General features: G+C 59.2%; 1 protein-coding gene across 1 annotated transcript; it reads left to right on the top strand.

Annotated features, from left to right (window-relative positions):
- The first annotated feature begins 4,022 nt into the window (after positions 1 to 4,022).
- Positions 4,023 to 13,660, top strand: BCAM (basal cell adhesion molecule (Lutheran blood group)). The gene is made up of 15 exons (XM_070401758.1): positions 4,023 to 4,130; positions 6,338 to 6,459; positions 7,036 to 7,261; positions 7,351 to 7,421; positions 7,654 to 7,750; positions 7,853 to 8,035; positions 8,317 to 8,450; positions 8,738 to 8,894; positions 10,860 to 10,975; positions 11,080 to 11,221; positions 11,398 to 11,531; positions 11,651 to 11,795; positions 11,877 to 12,021; positions 12,986 to 13,103; positions 13,198 to 13,660. The coding sequence occupies exons 1-15, from the start codon at positions 4,049 to 4,051 to the stop codon at positions 13,201 to 13,203; spliced, it is 1,878 nt and encodes a 625-aa protein (XP_070257859.1). The 5' UTR covers positions 4,023 to 4,048; the 3' UTR covers positions 13,204 to 13,660.
- The last annotated feature ends 2,650 nt before the right edge of the window (positions 13,661 to 16,310 follow it).

Here is a 16,310-nt window from a genome sequence, read left to right as displayed (position 1 = left end):
GGTGAAAGTAGAGTTCCCCAGTCCCTACTTCTTTGATGTGGTTAGCTCCCGATTCCCAAGTAGAGTCGGATTTGTCAAGGTCACCTGAGCGCCAACAGACACAGAAAGGCAAACGTGTCCTTGTCACGTTTCAACAGAGGGCAACTGGCTCTCCCGCAGCAGACACTTTTTCTAACTGTGGAAAGAGGGTGCAGAGGGTAGCCCCAAGTCCTCCACAGTCCACCCCTTGGAACACTCACTCTCGATATGTACCCTTTGCTCTGTACTTCCATTCTATTATCTAAACTCCCGGCACAACTAACTCTTGTCCAACCAAAAATGCATTCACGCTGCCTCCCCCCAGACAACGCACATTCTCAGTAGTTACTTTTTCCAGGTGTCAGTCTGGGATCATTGGGGAACAGCCCTTGTCCTTGAAATGTGTCATGACCCCGTATTCCACGAGCTGTGAGCTCATTTTAAAGTTAACTGTCGTGCCCGGCTGACGTGGCTCAGTGGCTGAGTGTCAACCTATGAACCAGGAAGTTATGGTTGAATATCCAAGGTCAGGGCACATGATCCCCAGTGGGGGGCATGCAGGAGAAGCCGATCAATGATTCTCATCATTGATGTTTCTATCTCTGCCTCTCCCTTCCTCTTGGAAATCAATAAAAATATTTATTTTTTAAAAAGTTAACCATTGGCCTAGCTGGTTTGACTCAGTGGATAGAGCGTCGGCCTGCAGGCTGAGGGTCCCCGGTTTGATTCCTGACAAGGGCACATGCCTGTGTTGCAGGCTCAATGCCCAGTAGGGGGCGTGCAGGAGGCAGCCGATCAATGAGACTCTCTCATCATTGATGTTTCTATCTCTCCCTCTCCCTTCCTCTCTAAAATCAATTAAAAATATTTTTAAAAAAGAGAGTTAAGCCCTGGCTGCTTTGGCTGAGTGGATAGAGCGTTGGCCTGAGGACTGAAGGGTCCCAGGTTCAATTCTGGTCAAGGGCACATGCCTGGGTTGCAGGGTGCGCAGGCAGCCGATCAATGTTTCTCGTCATTGATGTTTCAATCTCTCCCTCTCCCTTCTTCTCTAAAATCAATTTAAAAAATATATTTTTTAAAAAAAGTTAACCGTCATCACACATTGCATGTAAAATAATGGATAAAGGTGGAGAAAAGATAAGGCTTGCTCATTAAAATATATAAGTGTGTGCATATGAAAGCACGGATGGAATTGGAAAATTAATTCACTGAATTTTTACTCAGCTTCTCACGCCAAGCACGTCCTACGTGCTGTAAAAACTGAATAAAACCACTTACATAGATATGTGTCATTGATAAGTGCTGTGGAAGAAAATGGTAGTGAGATAAGAGAAATGAGGCACGGCTGGGAAGGCAGGAATCGCTATTTTAGGTAGGAGGGTCAGGGAAGCTCTGTGACTAGAGATCTGAAGCAAGTATGTGGGGAAAGAATGTCCCAGTGGAGGGAAAAGCAAGTGCAAAGGCCCTGGGGCTGGAACGTTCCTGGTGGTGTGACCTGCGTACAAGCCCAGAGAACAATACAGACAGTCCTCGGGTTACCTCGGACTCGATGTATGTCGTTCCGTGGTTACGTCACCATCTCCCATTTATTTATTTAAAAAAAAAAAAGTTCCGTCATTTCGACGTACGTACATAGGTGCTTTATGTTTTTTATTATTTATTTACCGCAAGTAAAGGTCAGGAATTGTTATCTTTCTTTAAAATTTTTTTTTGCCGTAACCGGTTTGGCTCAGTGGATAGAGCGTCGGCCTGCGGACTCAAGGGTCCCAGGTTCGATTCCGGTCAAGGGCATGTACCTTGGTTGCGGGCACATCCCCAGGAGGAGGTGTGCAGGAGGCAGCTGATTGATGTGTCTTTCTCATCAATATTTCTAACTCTCTATCCCTCTCCCTTCCTCTCTGTAAAAAAATCAATAAAATATATTTTTAAAAAAGAATTTTAATTCTTTAAAAAAAATTTTTTTTTTTTTTTTACTGTTTCACTTCATTACTGCTGTATATGTGGTCCATGTGAGTGACGTCGGTGCTTATGTAGGTGGGTTCCAACTTACGGGGAAAATCGCGTTCTGTAGCGCCGTGGGAACGGATTTCGGATGTAACCCGAGGACCTACTGTATGGCGAGAGCAGCCCTACTAGTAGCGATGGATAAGAGAGAGGGAGAGTGAGTCAGGGAGGTAACAAGGACCTGTGAGCCAAGGAGTCAGCTTCTGCTTTTACTCAGTGAAAGGAGCCAGGGGAGGGTTCTGAGCTCCACTTATGTAAGTTGACTCACGTTTTAATGGCTGTTTTGTGGGAATAAATTGTAGGGGACAAGGACAGATGAGGTTACAGTACTAGTTTCTGCAAGTCTGTGGCTGGTATCATAAGTAACTTTGCTCCTTCAAACACAATCCATAGGAGCCCTTCCTCACCTAGGAACTCAACTGGCTGGGCTCTTGAGGAAAGTGGAAGGGGGTGGCTGATGAGAGGTGCCTACCAGGGCCCAGCCCAAGCAGCAGGTGCCCGAGCCAGGGGGGGAGGAGCCGGGGAGGGGGTGCCTGGGATCACACCGCGTGAGCTTGTCTGGGAGCGCGCCTGCGTTTGTCCACGAGTGCGTTTGTACCGTCCAGTCTGGGTGGGGTCTGCACGTGAGCCTGTGTGCTCTAGAGTGTAAGCCTTGCAAACCTTCCCTGAGTGTCTGTTGTGCTTCTGGCCTTGTGTTGGGGACACAAAAGTGCCCACGACAGCTCCAGGCCTTACTCTCATGGACTCATAGTCCAGTGGGGGAGACAGGCCTGTCCCCAGACAGGGAGGACCCAAGGTGTGCAGGACTGCAGTTGGGGAGGCCTTGGAGAGGGGCGGGGGGGGGGGGCGGTGAGGGAGCCCAGAGGGGGCACCTGACCCAGCGGGGTGGGGGGAGGAGGCAGGGAGGGCCTCCTGGAGGAGGGAATGGTGCGGCTGATACTAAAAGGTCACCTCTCCTGGTTTAACAATTGCTCTCCTGTACCTCGGATGGATAAAGGAGCTTTGCCCAGTCTGACTCCCAGGTGGACCTGTAACCTGAGCCTTCCCTCTGTGCCAGATGGGCAAAGCCCAGTCTTCCTAGTGACCCCCCATTCTGACCAGTATCCAGGGCTCCATGTCCCCCTGGTAACCAGTGACCTCTCCTGACCCCTGACCCCTCAGCCAGCAGTCTGACCGGGCTGGGGAGGAGCCTGGGCCCTCTGATCTGTGATCCTCAGGGTGACCCGTGACCCTTCCCTGGACCCAGGGACATACTCCTCCCCCACCCTGCAGGTGCCCTGTCCTCCTCCCCTCTCCCACTCACCTGCTGCTGCCAGCAGCCTTCTCCTCCCCTCCCCCCTAGGTAGGGAGTGAAGGGAAGCAGGAGGCAGGAAGGGGGGTGGCATTCCTGGGATTCCCTGGATGGGGGAAGAGAGAGACGGCCCTACCCGGTTAGCTTAAGAGAGAGCACCTCACACACACACACCCTGGGCAGACCTGGAGCTTGGAGGCCATTAGTATGAGATTAAACTGAAAGGTTCCAGACCAGTGGGCAGACAGGAAAGCAGCCCGGAGCACCGGCCCCAGGAGGGGCCTCCCAGGGCAAACTGGGAGAAGCAGTTCTCGGCCACTGGTCGGGCTGGGCGCCGCTGGTTGCGCTGAAAGAGGCCAGCGAGGGCCCCTGGTTGTGCTGGGCGCCGCCGGGTGACATGCACAGGCCCCTGGTCGGCGGGGGAGAGGGTCCGCGGTGGTGTGCGAAGGTCCCGGCACCGGCCGGACTGGTCTGGCAAGCCGCCCGCCGCGGGTCTGGGCTGCTGGTCCGCGTGAGCGACAGCCCGGGGCTAGAGACAGAGGGAGCACCGCTCCGGGCAGAGCGCTGGGAGGTCCTCCCGGGGCAGTGGGAGGTCCTGGCCTGGCGCCCAGGTTTGGGGGGAACAGGGGGGCCGGGAGGGCGTGGCGTGGCTGGGGCGGGGCCTCCTCCTCCCAGCCCGGCGGCGCCCGCCGCAGCTGGGGCTCAGTCGCTGCTGCTGCCTCCGCTGCTGTGGACATGGAGCCCCCGGACGCCTGGGCCGAGATGCGCGGGGCCCCGCGGCTGCTGGTGCTCGCGCTCCTGCTGGGGGCGCACCCAGGTAGGCTGGGGCTGGGAGCAGGGTGCGATGGGGGCCCCCTGGGAGTGAGGGGGAAAAGGGACTTTTACCCACCCCAGGAAGCCAAACCTGGGGACCCCAGGAAGGAGGGGTATGGAGCATGGGGGGCGTCCGTCCCAATGAGAGATCCGGGGGCAGACGGACAGAGGAGCTGGGGACCCCACAGCCCTGGTCAGAGACCACCCGGGAAGTCAGAGCCCCTCCCACTCCAAGGCTGGAGCTGGGACACCCCAGCCGCTGCCCCCGGATCTGGGTCCCCGGCCCCCTGTCCCCTCAGACCCAGGGGTCCAGGCCCCTGGTGGCTGGCATGGCTTCCTCCCAGGGCCCAGGAGACCACAGCCCAGGGCGCCCCTCCTGAGAGTCTCAAGTTCTGAGAGGAGCGGAATCCCATAGCTAGAGCCCCGGGATCACGGCATCGGAGGGGTTCAGAGCCCAGGCTCTGAAGAGCCCGCCTCCCCCTGGGGAAGGGCTGGAGGCCAGCCCCGGACGGTGACAGTGAGCAAAGTGTTTCCTAGTGACACTGCCCCTTCCTGGGCCCCAGTTTAGCCCGCACACCTGTGGGGAAGTGGGAGGGGAGCAGGCCCTGCGGCTGGCAGCAGAGGGAGAGGAACTGGGGGAGACAGGCGGTCCTGCCTTCCGCCCCTGCTCTCCGCTGCTCAGCCCCAGCCCAGGCAGCGGGCTGGCCCCGTGCCCCCTCCCCTGGGACAGGCCTGGGCCAGAGGTGGGTGCCTGGGAATCCAGGCCCCTGGCACAAGCATAGCAAAATAGTGGGTCTCCAGAGGCAGGGATGGGCCAGGCTGGGGGGTGGAGGGGGGAAGTTCTAAGAAATGAGAGCTGATGCCAGGATGCCAGCCCAGAGGGTGAGAGAGCGTGGTTTCCTGATGAGAGCAGCTCTATCTGCCAGGATCTTGCGACAAGAGTCCAGGCCCAGCCACCTCCCCCCCTAGGACCCAGGAGTCCAGGCCCCCAGCCCTCCTCCCTCAGACCCAGGAATCCAGGCCCCCAGGCCCCCAGCCCTTCCTCCCTCAGACCCAGGAGTCCAGGCCCCCAGCCCCTCCTCCCTCAGACCCAGGAGTCCAGGCCCCCAGCTCCCTCCTCCCTCAGACCCAGGAGTCCAGGCCCCCAGCCCCTCCCGCCTCCCGCAGGACCCAGGATGCGGGGCCTCAATCCTACCCTGTTGTGAGGTGATGCACCTTACCCCTTCCCTGCTCTATCAAAGAGGCAGGGGGGCCACGGGCGAGTAGGGGGCTCTGGCGCCAGGCCGGGCATGTCTGAGCCAGCCTGTCCCTCCCACATTCCTGAAACCTGCCCAGCCCTGTCCCCCCCTCACCACCCCCACACACCCATCCGCCTCAGCTCCAGGCCCAGCCGCAGCCCACACCCCACCTCAGCCCCCCACTCGGGAGGGAGAGGCCCCGAGGCTGAGAGAGACAGAGGCAGGGACGGCGGAACCAAGAGATGGAACCCCAGGAGGAGAGACACAACACAGGCAGAGATGGAGACACTCAGCTCCCGTCTCCGAGGGCCAGGCCCTGCGCAGGCTGTGGAGGCAAAGGGATGAGCCGGCCCTGGCCCTGGCCCTGCCCTGGAAGGGTGTTTGGTGTAGAGCAGTGGCTCTCAACCTTCCTAATGCCGCGACCCTTTAATACAGTTCCTCATGTTGTGGTGACCCCCAACCATAACATTATTTTCGTTGCTCCTTCCTAACTGTAATTTTGCTACTGTTATGAATCGTCATGTAAATATCTGATAGGCAGGATATATTTTCACTGTTACAAAGTGAACATAATGAAAGCATAGTGATTAATCACAAAAACAATATGTAATTATATATGTGTTTTCCAATGGTCTTAGGTGAACCCTGTGAAAGGGTCGTTCAACCCCCAAAGGGGCCGCGACCCACAGGTTGAGAACCGCTGGTCCAGTGGTAAAAGCAGGGACAGGTGTAGCGACACCCCAGGAGGACTGAATGGAGGCCATGCGGGCCCTGTGTGGCCAGGGGAGGAGCCCTTAGCTCTGCAAGTGAAGGGAGAGCTGGAGGGAAATGCTGATCGGGTCTGAGCTCAGAGACACAGAGATGAGAGATGGAGGGAGGCTGGAGCGGCTGATCCTGGGGTGGGGGTGGGGGTGGGGGTCCAGAGGGCTCTCCCGTCGGTGGCGGTGGCCAGAGCCCAGTCGCTGTCCCGCAGGCGTCCAGGCGGCAATGCAGGTGTCTGTGGCCCCGCTGGTGGAGGTGATGCGGGGGGAGACAGTCACCCTGGACTGCACCCCTTTGGGGGACCATAACCAGTTCCTGCTGAAATGGTTCCTGGTGAGTGCCTGGGGCTGGGGGCCGGGGGGCCGTGGAGGGGGACCTGAAAGTCAGCCCAGGGGGGCTGCACACATTCTTTCCTTCATCGGAATCTGAAGGGCCCTAAGAACGTCACCTTGCTGCCTTTCCATTCGACTGCTGGGGAAACTGAGGCCCAGCAAGGAAAGGCGTTCTTCAGGTTCAGCTGGTGTCGGGGCCCAGCTGAGACCAGTCCCCCTTCAAAGTGCTGGTTCGAGAGAGAGAGAACATCCAGAGACTGACACCAAGCACGCAGGACTGGGGGTGGGACTAACGAGAGAGAAAGAGGAGAGAAAATAAAAAGCAGACAGAGGGTGGTAGAGGGAGAGAAAATGGGAACAGAGTGAGATGGAGAAAGAGGGAGACCGAGAGAGGAAAAGGTGACAACAGATAGAGAACAGGGGCGGGAGGGGTGGAGAGAGAGAGAGAGACAGAGGGACCGAGAGAGGCAACAACAGGAAGAGAGCCACCGAGCAGCAGCGAGGAAGGGACCTGGAGAGAGACAGACGCTGAAACGGGCAGCCGGCAGCCCTGAGCGGAGGCCCTCCCTGCCCACAGGTCGAACGCTCCGGAGCCCGCCACCTCCTCGCCGAGGCCCAAGTGCAGGACTCCGAGGTGAAGCCCAGGGTGCACCCCTCCCGGGGCCGCAGTCCCCCATACCAGCTGACAGGCCAGGGGCACCTGGTGCTGGTGGAGGCCCAGGTGACAGACCAGCATGACTATGTGTGCATGGTGACGGCGGCAGCGGGCACTGCCGAGGCCACCTCGAAGGTCCAGGTATTTGGTGAGTGTCTGTGGGCACCCGGGCGGGGAAGGGTGTGGGGCAGGGGAGGGTGCGGGAAGGGGTTCCTGACAGTAACATCTCCCCCATAGTAAAGCCAGAGACCACCAAAGTCTCCCCCAACAAAGGGATACTGTCTGTGATGGACGACTCTGCCCAGGAGGTACCGCAGGCTGACTTTGATTCCAGGGTCCTAGGGGAAGGCAGGCGGGGGGCGCCTAGAATCCTGGGTCGTAAGGTTGGAGGGGCAGGGCTGCCAGACTCCTGCATCCTGGGTGAGGGGGGAATGGGGGCCCAGAACCCTGGGTCCGAGTGGGGAGAACTTCTAAGGGAACAGGGGACCCACCGATCTGAGTCCTGGCTCAGACCCCGGGCCATGCCTGTGTCCGCCTCAGATCGCCACCTGCCACAGCCAAAACGGGAACCCGGCCCCCCAGATCAAGTGGTACCGGAACGGGCAGCCCCTGCAGGTGCCCATGGAGATGAACTCAAGTGAGCGGGGCAGGAGCCCGGCTGGCGGTGGGTGGGGTGGGTGGGTGGGGGGGGGGGGGACCTGGGCTGGCTGACGCCCCTCCCTCCCGCCTGCCCTCCCAGATAGCTACATGACCACCCGCACCGTGCGAGAGGCCTCCAACCTGCAGTCTCTCACCAGCACCCTCTACCTGCGCGTCCACAAGGAGGACCGGGAGGCCAGCTTCCACTGCTCCGCGTACTACAGCCTGCCCGGGGCCCGGCACGGCCACCTGGACAGCCCGCCCTTCAGCCTCACCCTGCACTGTGAGTCCACCCTGGCCCCACCTCCCCGGCCTTGGGCTCCACGCCTCACGGAGGCCAGACCCTCCAGCCAACCTTGGCCCACACTCTGCCCCCCCCATCCCCCACCTTAGGCTGAAATACGACCTCAAGGAGTCACACGAGCTCCACCTGACCTCTGACCCCCCCCCCCATAGCACTCTGAACCCCAGGGAGTTTAACGACTAAACTCTGTACTGCATCCCCCTTTACCGAACTGGGCCCCCAAGTCTCATACTGACCTGTCCGCCCTGCCTTCCCCTCAGACCCCACGGAGCACGTGCAGTTCTGGGTGAGCCCGTCCACCACGGAGGGCTGGGTCCGCGAGGGCGACTCCGTCCAGCTGATCTGCCAGGGGGACGGCAACCCCACGCCCGAGTACATGTTCTATCGCCTGCAGGTGACTGACCCCGTTGCTCCTTTGAACCCTGACCTCTGTGACACACTGACCCGCACCGATTTCTGACCTTTCACCGGGTGGCCCTGGCGTAGCCAGGAGCCTGGCCAGTGACCCAAGAGCTAACCCGGCCTCTGCCCCCTGACTTGAGGGGCTTTGACCTAACATGACCCTCACCTGGAGACCCGACCTGTCGGGATGCCTGGCTCTGGCCTGGGGGAGCCCTGATGTCGCAGGACCCCGCGGCACCGGGTGGCTCCTGAGCCGGTTCCTCATCCCTCGTCACCCAGGGCAAGGAGGAGAAAGTGCTGAACACGAATCTTCACGGGAACTTTACCCTGGAGAGCGTGCAGCGGAACCAGAACGGGACCTACGGCTGCCGGGTGTTAGACTATGACGCTGCTGATGAGACCGAGCTCTCCAAGACGCTGGAGCTGCGCGTGGCCTGTGAGAGCCCTGGGAGAACCTGGGGGGGCGGGGGGGCCCTGGCACTGGCACTGGCAGCCTCCTCCCCTTCACCCCCCAGTCCTGCCTCCAAATGCCTCCCTGCTTTGAGCCCAAACGCCTCCCTCCTCCTGGGGACCCTGCCCCAGTCCCCTCCAAACTCCCACACCGGCCGCCAGAGAGCCCTTTCCAAAGCACACACCTGGCCTGCCTCTGCCCCAGAACCTGCCATGGCTCCCCAGTGCCCTCTGGGAAAGCCCAGGTGTCTCACCGGGTCTTCAAGGCCCACCTGCTTGGTTTCACCTGTGGCTGACCCTTCTCCCACCGAGGCATTTTCCTCCTCATACCCAAGCGTCTCTCGTGCCCATGATCACTCCTCATGCTTCTACCACCCATTTCCGACCAGTCTCTTGGGTCCGTCTTCTAAGAAGCCTCCTCAGGCCCCTTGCCCCCCAGCCCTGTGCAAAGGCGCTGTTCCTCCTGGGCACTCCTTATGTCTCCCTTTCTGGAGCTAGACCCTGGGCCAGATGTTGGTCACACATCTGTGAACAAGTCCGCCCAGTCCCCACCTCCACAGAGCTCCTGGCCCAATAGGGGAGACGGAGGGCAAATGCTAGATAAGACGTTTTGGGGTATCGATCCTACATCTGCAGGGACTCATGCAGAATGACGGGGTAAGGAATTGGCTGGGCGAGCAAGGCATAGTTTGGGGGGGGGGGGGGGTGTTGGCAGGCTGCATCCCCAGGAAGCAGGGTTTGCCGTGGAGATCTGAAGGCAGGAAGTTTATGAGGAGCGCCTTGGCACCCACGTCTGCGAGGGGCGGGGAGGGGAAGGAAGCAGGACTGGGCAGAGGGAAAAGTTGGGCTGAAGTCTAAGAAGGCCTTGGTTGGCCCCACAGCGAGTATGTTCCAAGTTGGGGCGAAGGGGCCTGGCTTTTGTACCCCCACATCAACTAGCCATTGACTATCGGGCTGCCTGAGGAAGGGGCGTGACCTTGAGAAGGGGCTCCGTGCAGCTGAGGCCGTTCCCGGAAAGGGCTGACAGCTGAGGGCTGACAGCTGACGTCCCTCTCAACAGCTGAAGGAGAGAGCTGAGTGGCCACACCAGGGGCTTCGAGCAGCCTCTCTGAGAAGGGGACGTTTGAGTAAGAAACCAGAGAGTGGAATCAGAGATGCCAAGAGGCCGAGGACGAGCACTCCAGGGAGAGGGAGCAGCAAGTGCAAAGGTCCTGAGGCCGGACCCAGCTTGGTGTGCTGGAGCAAAACAGGAAGAGAGCAGGGTAGCTGGCGCTGGGGGGGGGGGGCGGGGGGGGGGCGGCAAGAAAGGAGGGTGGGAGATGAGGTCAAAGAAGAGGGCAGGGGCCACACCAGGCAGACCTTCTGGCTTTGTCAGGGAACTTGGCCTCTAGGTCAAGGGCCCGGGGGAACCACTGCGGGATTTTAAGCAGAGGGAAGGGCTGCCCAGTGTGTTTTGAAAAGATCCTTATCTAGCTGCTCAGGGGACCAGAGTCTAGCCCAGCAGGGAGGCCAGTGAGGAGGTGACTGCAGTGGTCAAGGCAGTTGGACCTGGAGTTCAGAGATGCACAGAAATAGGAAGATCCGTTTCGGGGGGCAGAGCAGAGAAAGACTTGATGAATGAATGGGCAGTGGGGAGGAGAAGGCAAGGGTTTGGGCTTGAGCACAGGGTTTGGGTGGAAAGTCAAAGAAGAAACACCTTGCAAGGTTGTCCGTTCGCCTTGGGCCCAAACATCCGCTCCGGGGGAAGGGGCCCCGGTTAGACTCCTAGATTTGGGCCCGGGGTTTGGCCTGATGGCAGAGTGGAGAGTTCACGGAGATGGGGGATCAATGAGGAGCGCTTGGCATTCTCTGCTGACGATTGTGCGTTCACGTCTGTACCCACAAAAGCCCTTGAGCGCCCCTAACCAACTTGGTGAGGGTCCCGGAAGGTGACCGTCTATACCCCCTCCAGACCTGGACCCCATTGAGCTCAGCCAGGAGGAGGAGCTTTCCTTACCCCTGGGCAGCAACGTAGACATGACCTGCTCCGTGCAAGGCCTGCCCACCCCTGCTCTCCGCTGGACCAAGGTGAGAGGGAAAGGAGACCCCCACTGTGGGCCGCCCTCCCTCCCCACACCGCCTCCCCTTCTCTCATGGTCCTCTGGCCTCTTCTCCCCTCCCCGACCCTACAGGACGCAGTCCGCCTGGTGGATGGCCCCACGCTCTCGCTCAGCGCCATCACCTTCAATTCTGCTGGCACCTACATATGCGAGGCCTATACGCCCACAGTCTCCCTCCTTAGTCGCACCCGGGTCCTCAAGCTGCTGGTTGAAGGTTTGGGGGTAGGGGCAGGCTGGGATGGGGACGATGGGGGTGGGCGGCCAGGACCGCTGGGAAGGGACCATGGCTGGTCCTCTGTCTTCTACTCTATTCCTCTCCCCTTCTCTTACTCGCTCTCCTCTTTCTCCACCGTGCCTCCTGCTCACGCCCTTCCTCCCCATCACCCACAGGGTCACCCGAAATAAAGGAGGAGATTTTCCCCCAGGCAGAGGGCAGCAGGAGAGAAGGAGAAGAAGTCAGGCTGACCTGCTCTGCCCGCGGCTACCCAGAGCCCAAACTCACGTGGAGCGAAAAGGGCGGCAGTGTAAGGGACCCTCGTCTCCACCCTCCGGGCCACAGGCACCCTCCCCGAGTTCCCAGGGGACACTGAGGGACTGGACATCACCTCTGCCCTCGCCCCAGCCCTGACCCAAGTCTCCACAGCCCACAGAGCCGGTCCCCGGAGTGCCGGGCTGGGTGCGCAGCTCCCTGACCCTGAAGTTGACCAACGCCATGAGCCAACACGGCGTCTCCTGTGAGGCCTCCAACCCGCTCGGGAGCACCCAGCATGTCTTCCACTTCGGCTCACGTGAGTAACCGCGGTGGTGGGACGGGACATGGGGCAGGTGCAGAGCTGCTGGCCGAACGCCCCTCTGTCTTGTCCCCGCAGTGACCCCCCAGACCTCGCAGGCCGGAGTAGCTGTCATGGCCGTGGCCGTCAGTGTAGGCCTCCTGCTCCTCGTCGTTGCTGCCTTCTATTGCATGAGACGCAAGGGGCGCCCCGGCTGCTGCCGAAAGGGGGAAAAGGGGGCTCCGTGAGTGACCTTGCAACCTCAGAATTGACCTCTGTAACCCAACCCCATCCCCGGGTCTAACTCTGACCTCAGCCCCAAGCCCCGCCCATACCCAACCTTAATAGCATCCTATCCTCAACTCCAAACCCAAATACAATGCCTTCCCATCTCTAGCCTCAAACCTCGTCCATAGCCATCCCCTCCCCCATCTTCATCCCCAGCTACAACAGCCTCACCCAACCCACAATCATCCTCAAGGCCACCCTCACGCCCCACTTAACACCGTCCCTAATCTCTCCAACCCCAAGCTCATCCCCGCCTCCAATTCCAACCCCAGTATAACCATCACCAAACCCAACGTAACCCCATGTGAATCCCAGGCTCCTCTCCAACCCCATCTCATCCTCATCCCCACATCCAACCCCACTTCCTGTCCCAATCCCCCCCCTCACCCCCAAACCCATCCCATCTAACCTCCTCCCCAACCCCGACCATATCCCATCTTCAACCTCAACATGACCATCCCGTCTCCAACCTCCATCCCAACCACACCCCTAACTCCCTGAACTCTGAGCTCCGACTTCTTCCCCAATCCCAGCTCCAACCCATAACCAGCACCAAACCCAGCTTCAACCACATCCCCACCCCCAAGGCCCCTCCAACCCACCTCATTCCCATTCCTAACACCAAACCCATCCCTATTTCACCTCATCTCCAACCCCAATCACATGGCCACCCTCAACTCCAGTCCATAGCCATCCCCGAGCCTGCCCCAGGGCTGACCCCAACTACAACACCATCTCCAACTCCACCAGCGTCTTTGACCCTCGCCCCAACTCATCCCTCACCCCAATGCATTATCATCCCCTCCCCATCCCCAACCCATTCCCACCCGCCCTCCGAGTCCTTCTCCATCCAATACAACCCCATCCCCACTGCCTTCCCCAGCTGGGACGACCTCCAACATGTTGCCTCTTCTCCCCAGGCCGCCTGGGGAGCCAGAGCTGAGCCATTCAGGGTCCCAGCGGCCTGAGCAGACAGGCCTTCTCATGGGAGGTGCCTCTGGAGGAGCCAGGCGTGTCAGTGGGGGCTTCGGAGATGAGGTGGGTGAGGGCCTGGGCACCCTGGCGAGGAGGGACTGGCTGGGGGTGGGGCAGCCTCCCTGGGCACAGGCTGACCTTTCCACTTTCTCCCCAGTGCTAAGCCTGAGGGCCTCCGAGAGGCAGTCATCGGACACAACCTGGAGTTGCAGGCATCAGAGAACCAGCCCTGCTCACACTCTGCCCTCCCCCGCCTTCCCGGCCTGCCCTCTTCCCTCTCCGGCCCTCCCTTCCTTCCTCTGCAGGCTGGGCAGGGACCTACAGACACTGCTGGGAGGGAGGGAGGGTGCGCTCGCTCGCTCTCTCGTGGGTGGGAGGGGACCTTCCTCCAGGGAGTATGACTCTCCCAGGCCCCAGAATAGCTTCTGGACCCAAGCCCGGGGCCCGGCCTGGGACGAGGCTCCGAGGGTCGGCTAGCTGAGGCTATTTTTACCTCCTGCCTCCATTGCTCGTCCCCCACCTGACGTCCTGCTGCACAGTCTGACACTGGATCCCCACCCCTGCTCCGCCCCCTCATCGTGGACACTGGAGTCTGGAATAAATGCTGTCTGTCACCTCGACACCATCCTGTGGCCAGAGCCTGCTCTGGGGGATGAGAGAGGAAGGGGCGCAGGTGATGCTCCCCTCCCCATGGCCCCTCCGCCCCCTCGCAAGACCTGGGAGAGATCTGACGTCATGGAGAAAGAAATGAGAGAGAGAGAGCGAGCAGAGGGTGACTCAGCTGGCCGAGGATGGAGGAAAGAGATGCCGGGGGTCTAGAGGGCACGGAGCGCGGCCCCTGAGGACCTGTGCCTGCTTGGCGGGTGGGGCGCTGTCCCCTTAATAAAAGTTCCCAGACTCTCTTGCCAGCGCCCCGGAGGGAATTAAAGCTGGGAGAGGAAAACCTCTCTGAGCTGTAGACTGGATGGAATTCCAGATGGAACTGCCTCCTCTGGGTATGGCATCATTCCTGCAGCTGCGGGAGGAGGGGGGGGCTTGGAGGGACCCAGAGCGAGGGGCCTGGGGCAGAGAAGAGATGGCAGGAGCAGCGAGGCCGGCTAGAGAGACTTACTGAGGAAGAGGGATTTGAAAGAGGGGTGGAAAGACAGGGGCGGGGGGGGGGGGCGGGGGGGGGCACAAAGGAGGGACAGGCTGGGGCAGCTCAGAGATGGGAGCCCTAGAGTCAGACAGATAGAAAGATTTCGGGAGAGGGAGGCAGAGTCAGTCAAGTAGAGACAAAGGGAAACACAGAATGAGCTGCGGAGAGAGAATGACAGCCCAGGAGCAGTGGTGGAGGCGGGCATGTTGACCCCGAGCCCATCAAACGGGGATAAATCACGCTCTGCTCGGGCCCAGGGAGGGCTGCTGTGAGGAGGGAGCGTGGCCACCCGGTGTGGCACATGCACGGAGGTCTCTGCGCTCAGAAGCCTCTCATCTCAGTGAGTGACTCCCCCTCGCTGTCCTCAGTTTGCTCAGCCACAAAATGGACAAAGTGGTGTCTCGTGGCCGTGGCCGTGGGACCATCACAAGAGGCTGTGGAAACCTGGCGGGTGATGGAGCAGCCCCGAGCGGAGGAGCTCACCCGTCTGACTCAGGTGCTCCAGTTCCATGGTTGGTTGAATCCCTTTAAAACAAACGCAAGAAGCAAAAAGAGATGGGCCAGGTTAACACACTTAGTTCCGGGCACGAGCGATCAAAGGTCCCCGACACCTGCGTTCTGGGGTGCGCCTGGCTCCGTGCCCATGTGTACCAGGTGTGATTTCAACCCTCAGAGTGGCAGGTAAGCCAGAGGGCTCTGCGCCTGGGGCCAGGGTCGAGCATGACTTGGGCGCAGGACTCATGGAACAGCCGGAGTCGCCAACGGGGAGGCACCTCAAGGACGCGTGGAGCCTGGGGCTACTGGATCCTTACACCCTCCCCACCCATGTTTAGCTCACACTCTTAATATGTCTAACAGGCCTCATGAGTTGCTTCTTAACATCTGACCTTCGTTTCGTCTGTCTCCTTATCCGTGTGGCTTTATTGTTTTCTCTATAACAGAATTGAATATAAAAAAAAAAATACAGCAGACACACACACACACACACAGGGTCGCAATGTGACTGGGAGACGTTGATGAGACAACAGTGGGAGGTGTTTAGTACAAAGCCTGGCCCAGAGGATGTGCTCAGGACATGGTGACTAAGTAGTATTCTTTTTTTTAAAAAAATATATTTTATTGATTTTTTACAGAGAGGAAGGGAGAGAGATAGAGAGTTAGAAACATCGATGAGAGAGAAACATCGATCAGCTGCCTCCTGCACACCCCGTACTGGGGATGTGCCCGAAACCAAGGTACATGCCCTTGACCAGAATCGAACCTGGGACCTTTCAATCCGCAGGCTGACGTTCTATCCACCGAGCCAAACCGGTTAGGGCAAAGTAGTATTCTTATCCAAGGGAAATGGAGGGACGGAGAGAAAAGCGAAATTCGGTCCCTTGTCCCAGGGAAGGAACCAGGTGGCGAGAGATCCCATTCTAAGAGCAGACATGGGTGAGAGGGGATTTGAGGAGCTGGGGGAGGGGGGCGGGTAGTGAGCAAATGTCTGGAGGAAGGGGAGAAAGGAGACTCCAGGGAGGAAGGGGTTCTCCCACCAACACCTGGTCCCCCAGTTAATGAGGGGAACGTCCTGGCCCACCTCCCAGGAGGGCATACATTTGCATAGGATCCCTCATCTGCATAGCATCCCAGCAAATTTGCATGCAGATGGCAGCCTGAGCCCTCCTCAGTCGGACCCCTCCTCCCACTTTGGCTGAGGGTCTGGGGGGAGGGGGGAGGGGGAGAGGTAAACTACAGGATCTGGGGCTCCAGGAAGTGAAGGCAAGTTTAGAGTAGACTCCCCTTGCTCATCCGCCTTCTGTGGCTCCCTATTGCTCTCAGGAGCACGCGCCACCCTTCACCTGACATCCAGGACCCTCACACCAATCCATTACTTGCCCTCACAGATGTCCCCACCCCGTGCCTTTGTGGCTTTACTATTCCCCTCACTTGGAAGGTCCCCCACTGTGACAAAGCTTGCCCGTCCTGCAAAGCTTGCACATCTTGAAGGATTCTGAAAAGTGCTCACTCCCTTCCCCTACCCTTGGGATTTTACAAGAATCTGTGCCTCTTCTGAACCTGTATAGACTTTATTCGTAAGGGTATATTTGGTTGCAAATGACCCCAAAAATGTGTAAGTGAAAAGAAAAAGT

Source organism: Myotis yumanensis, unplaced genomic scaffold (genome assembly GCF_028538775.1).
Source record: "Myotis yumanensis isolate MYYU_CA2020_CCGP unplaced genomic scaffold, mMyoYum1.0.hap1 SCAF_23, whole genome shotgun sequence".
Taxonomy (NCBI): domain Eukaryota; kingdom Metazoa; phylum Chordata; class Mammalia; order Chiroptera; family Vespertilionidae; genus Myotis; species Myotis yumanensis.
This window is presented reverse-complemented; position numbering and strand designations above follow the sequence as displayed.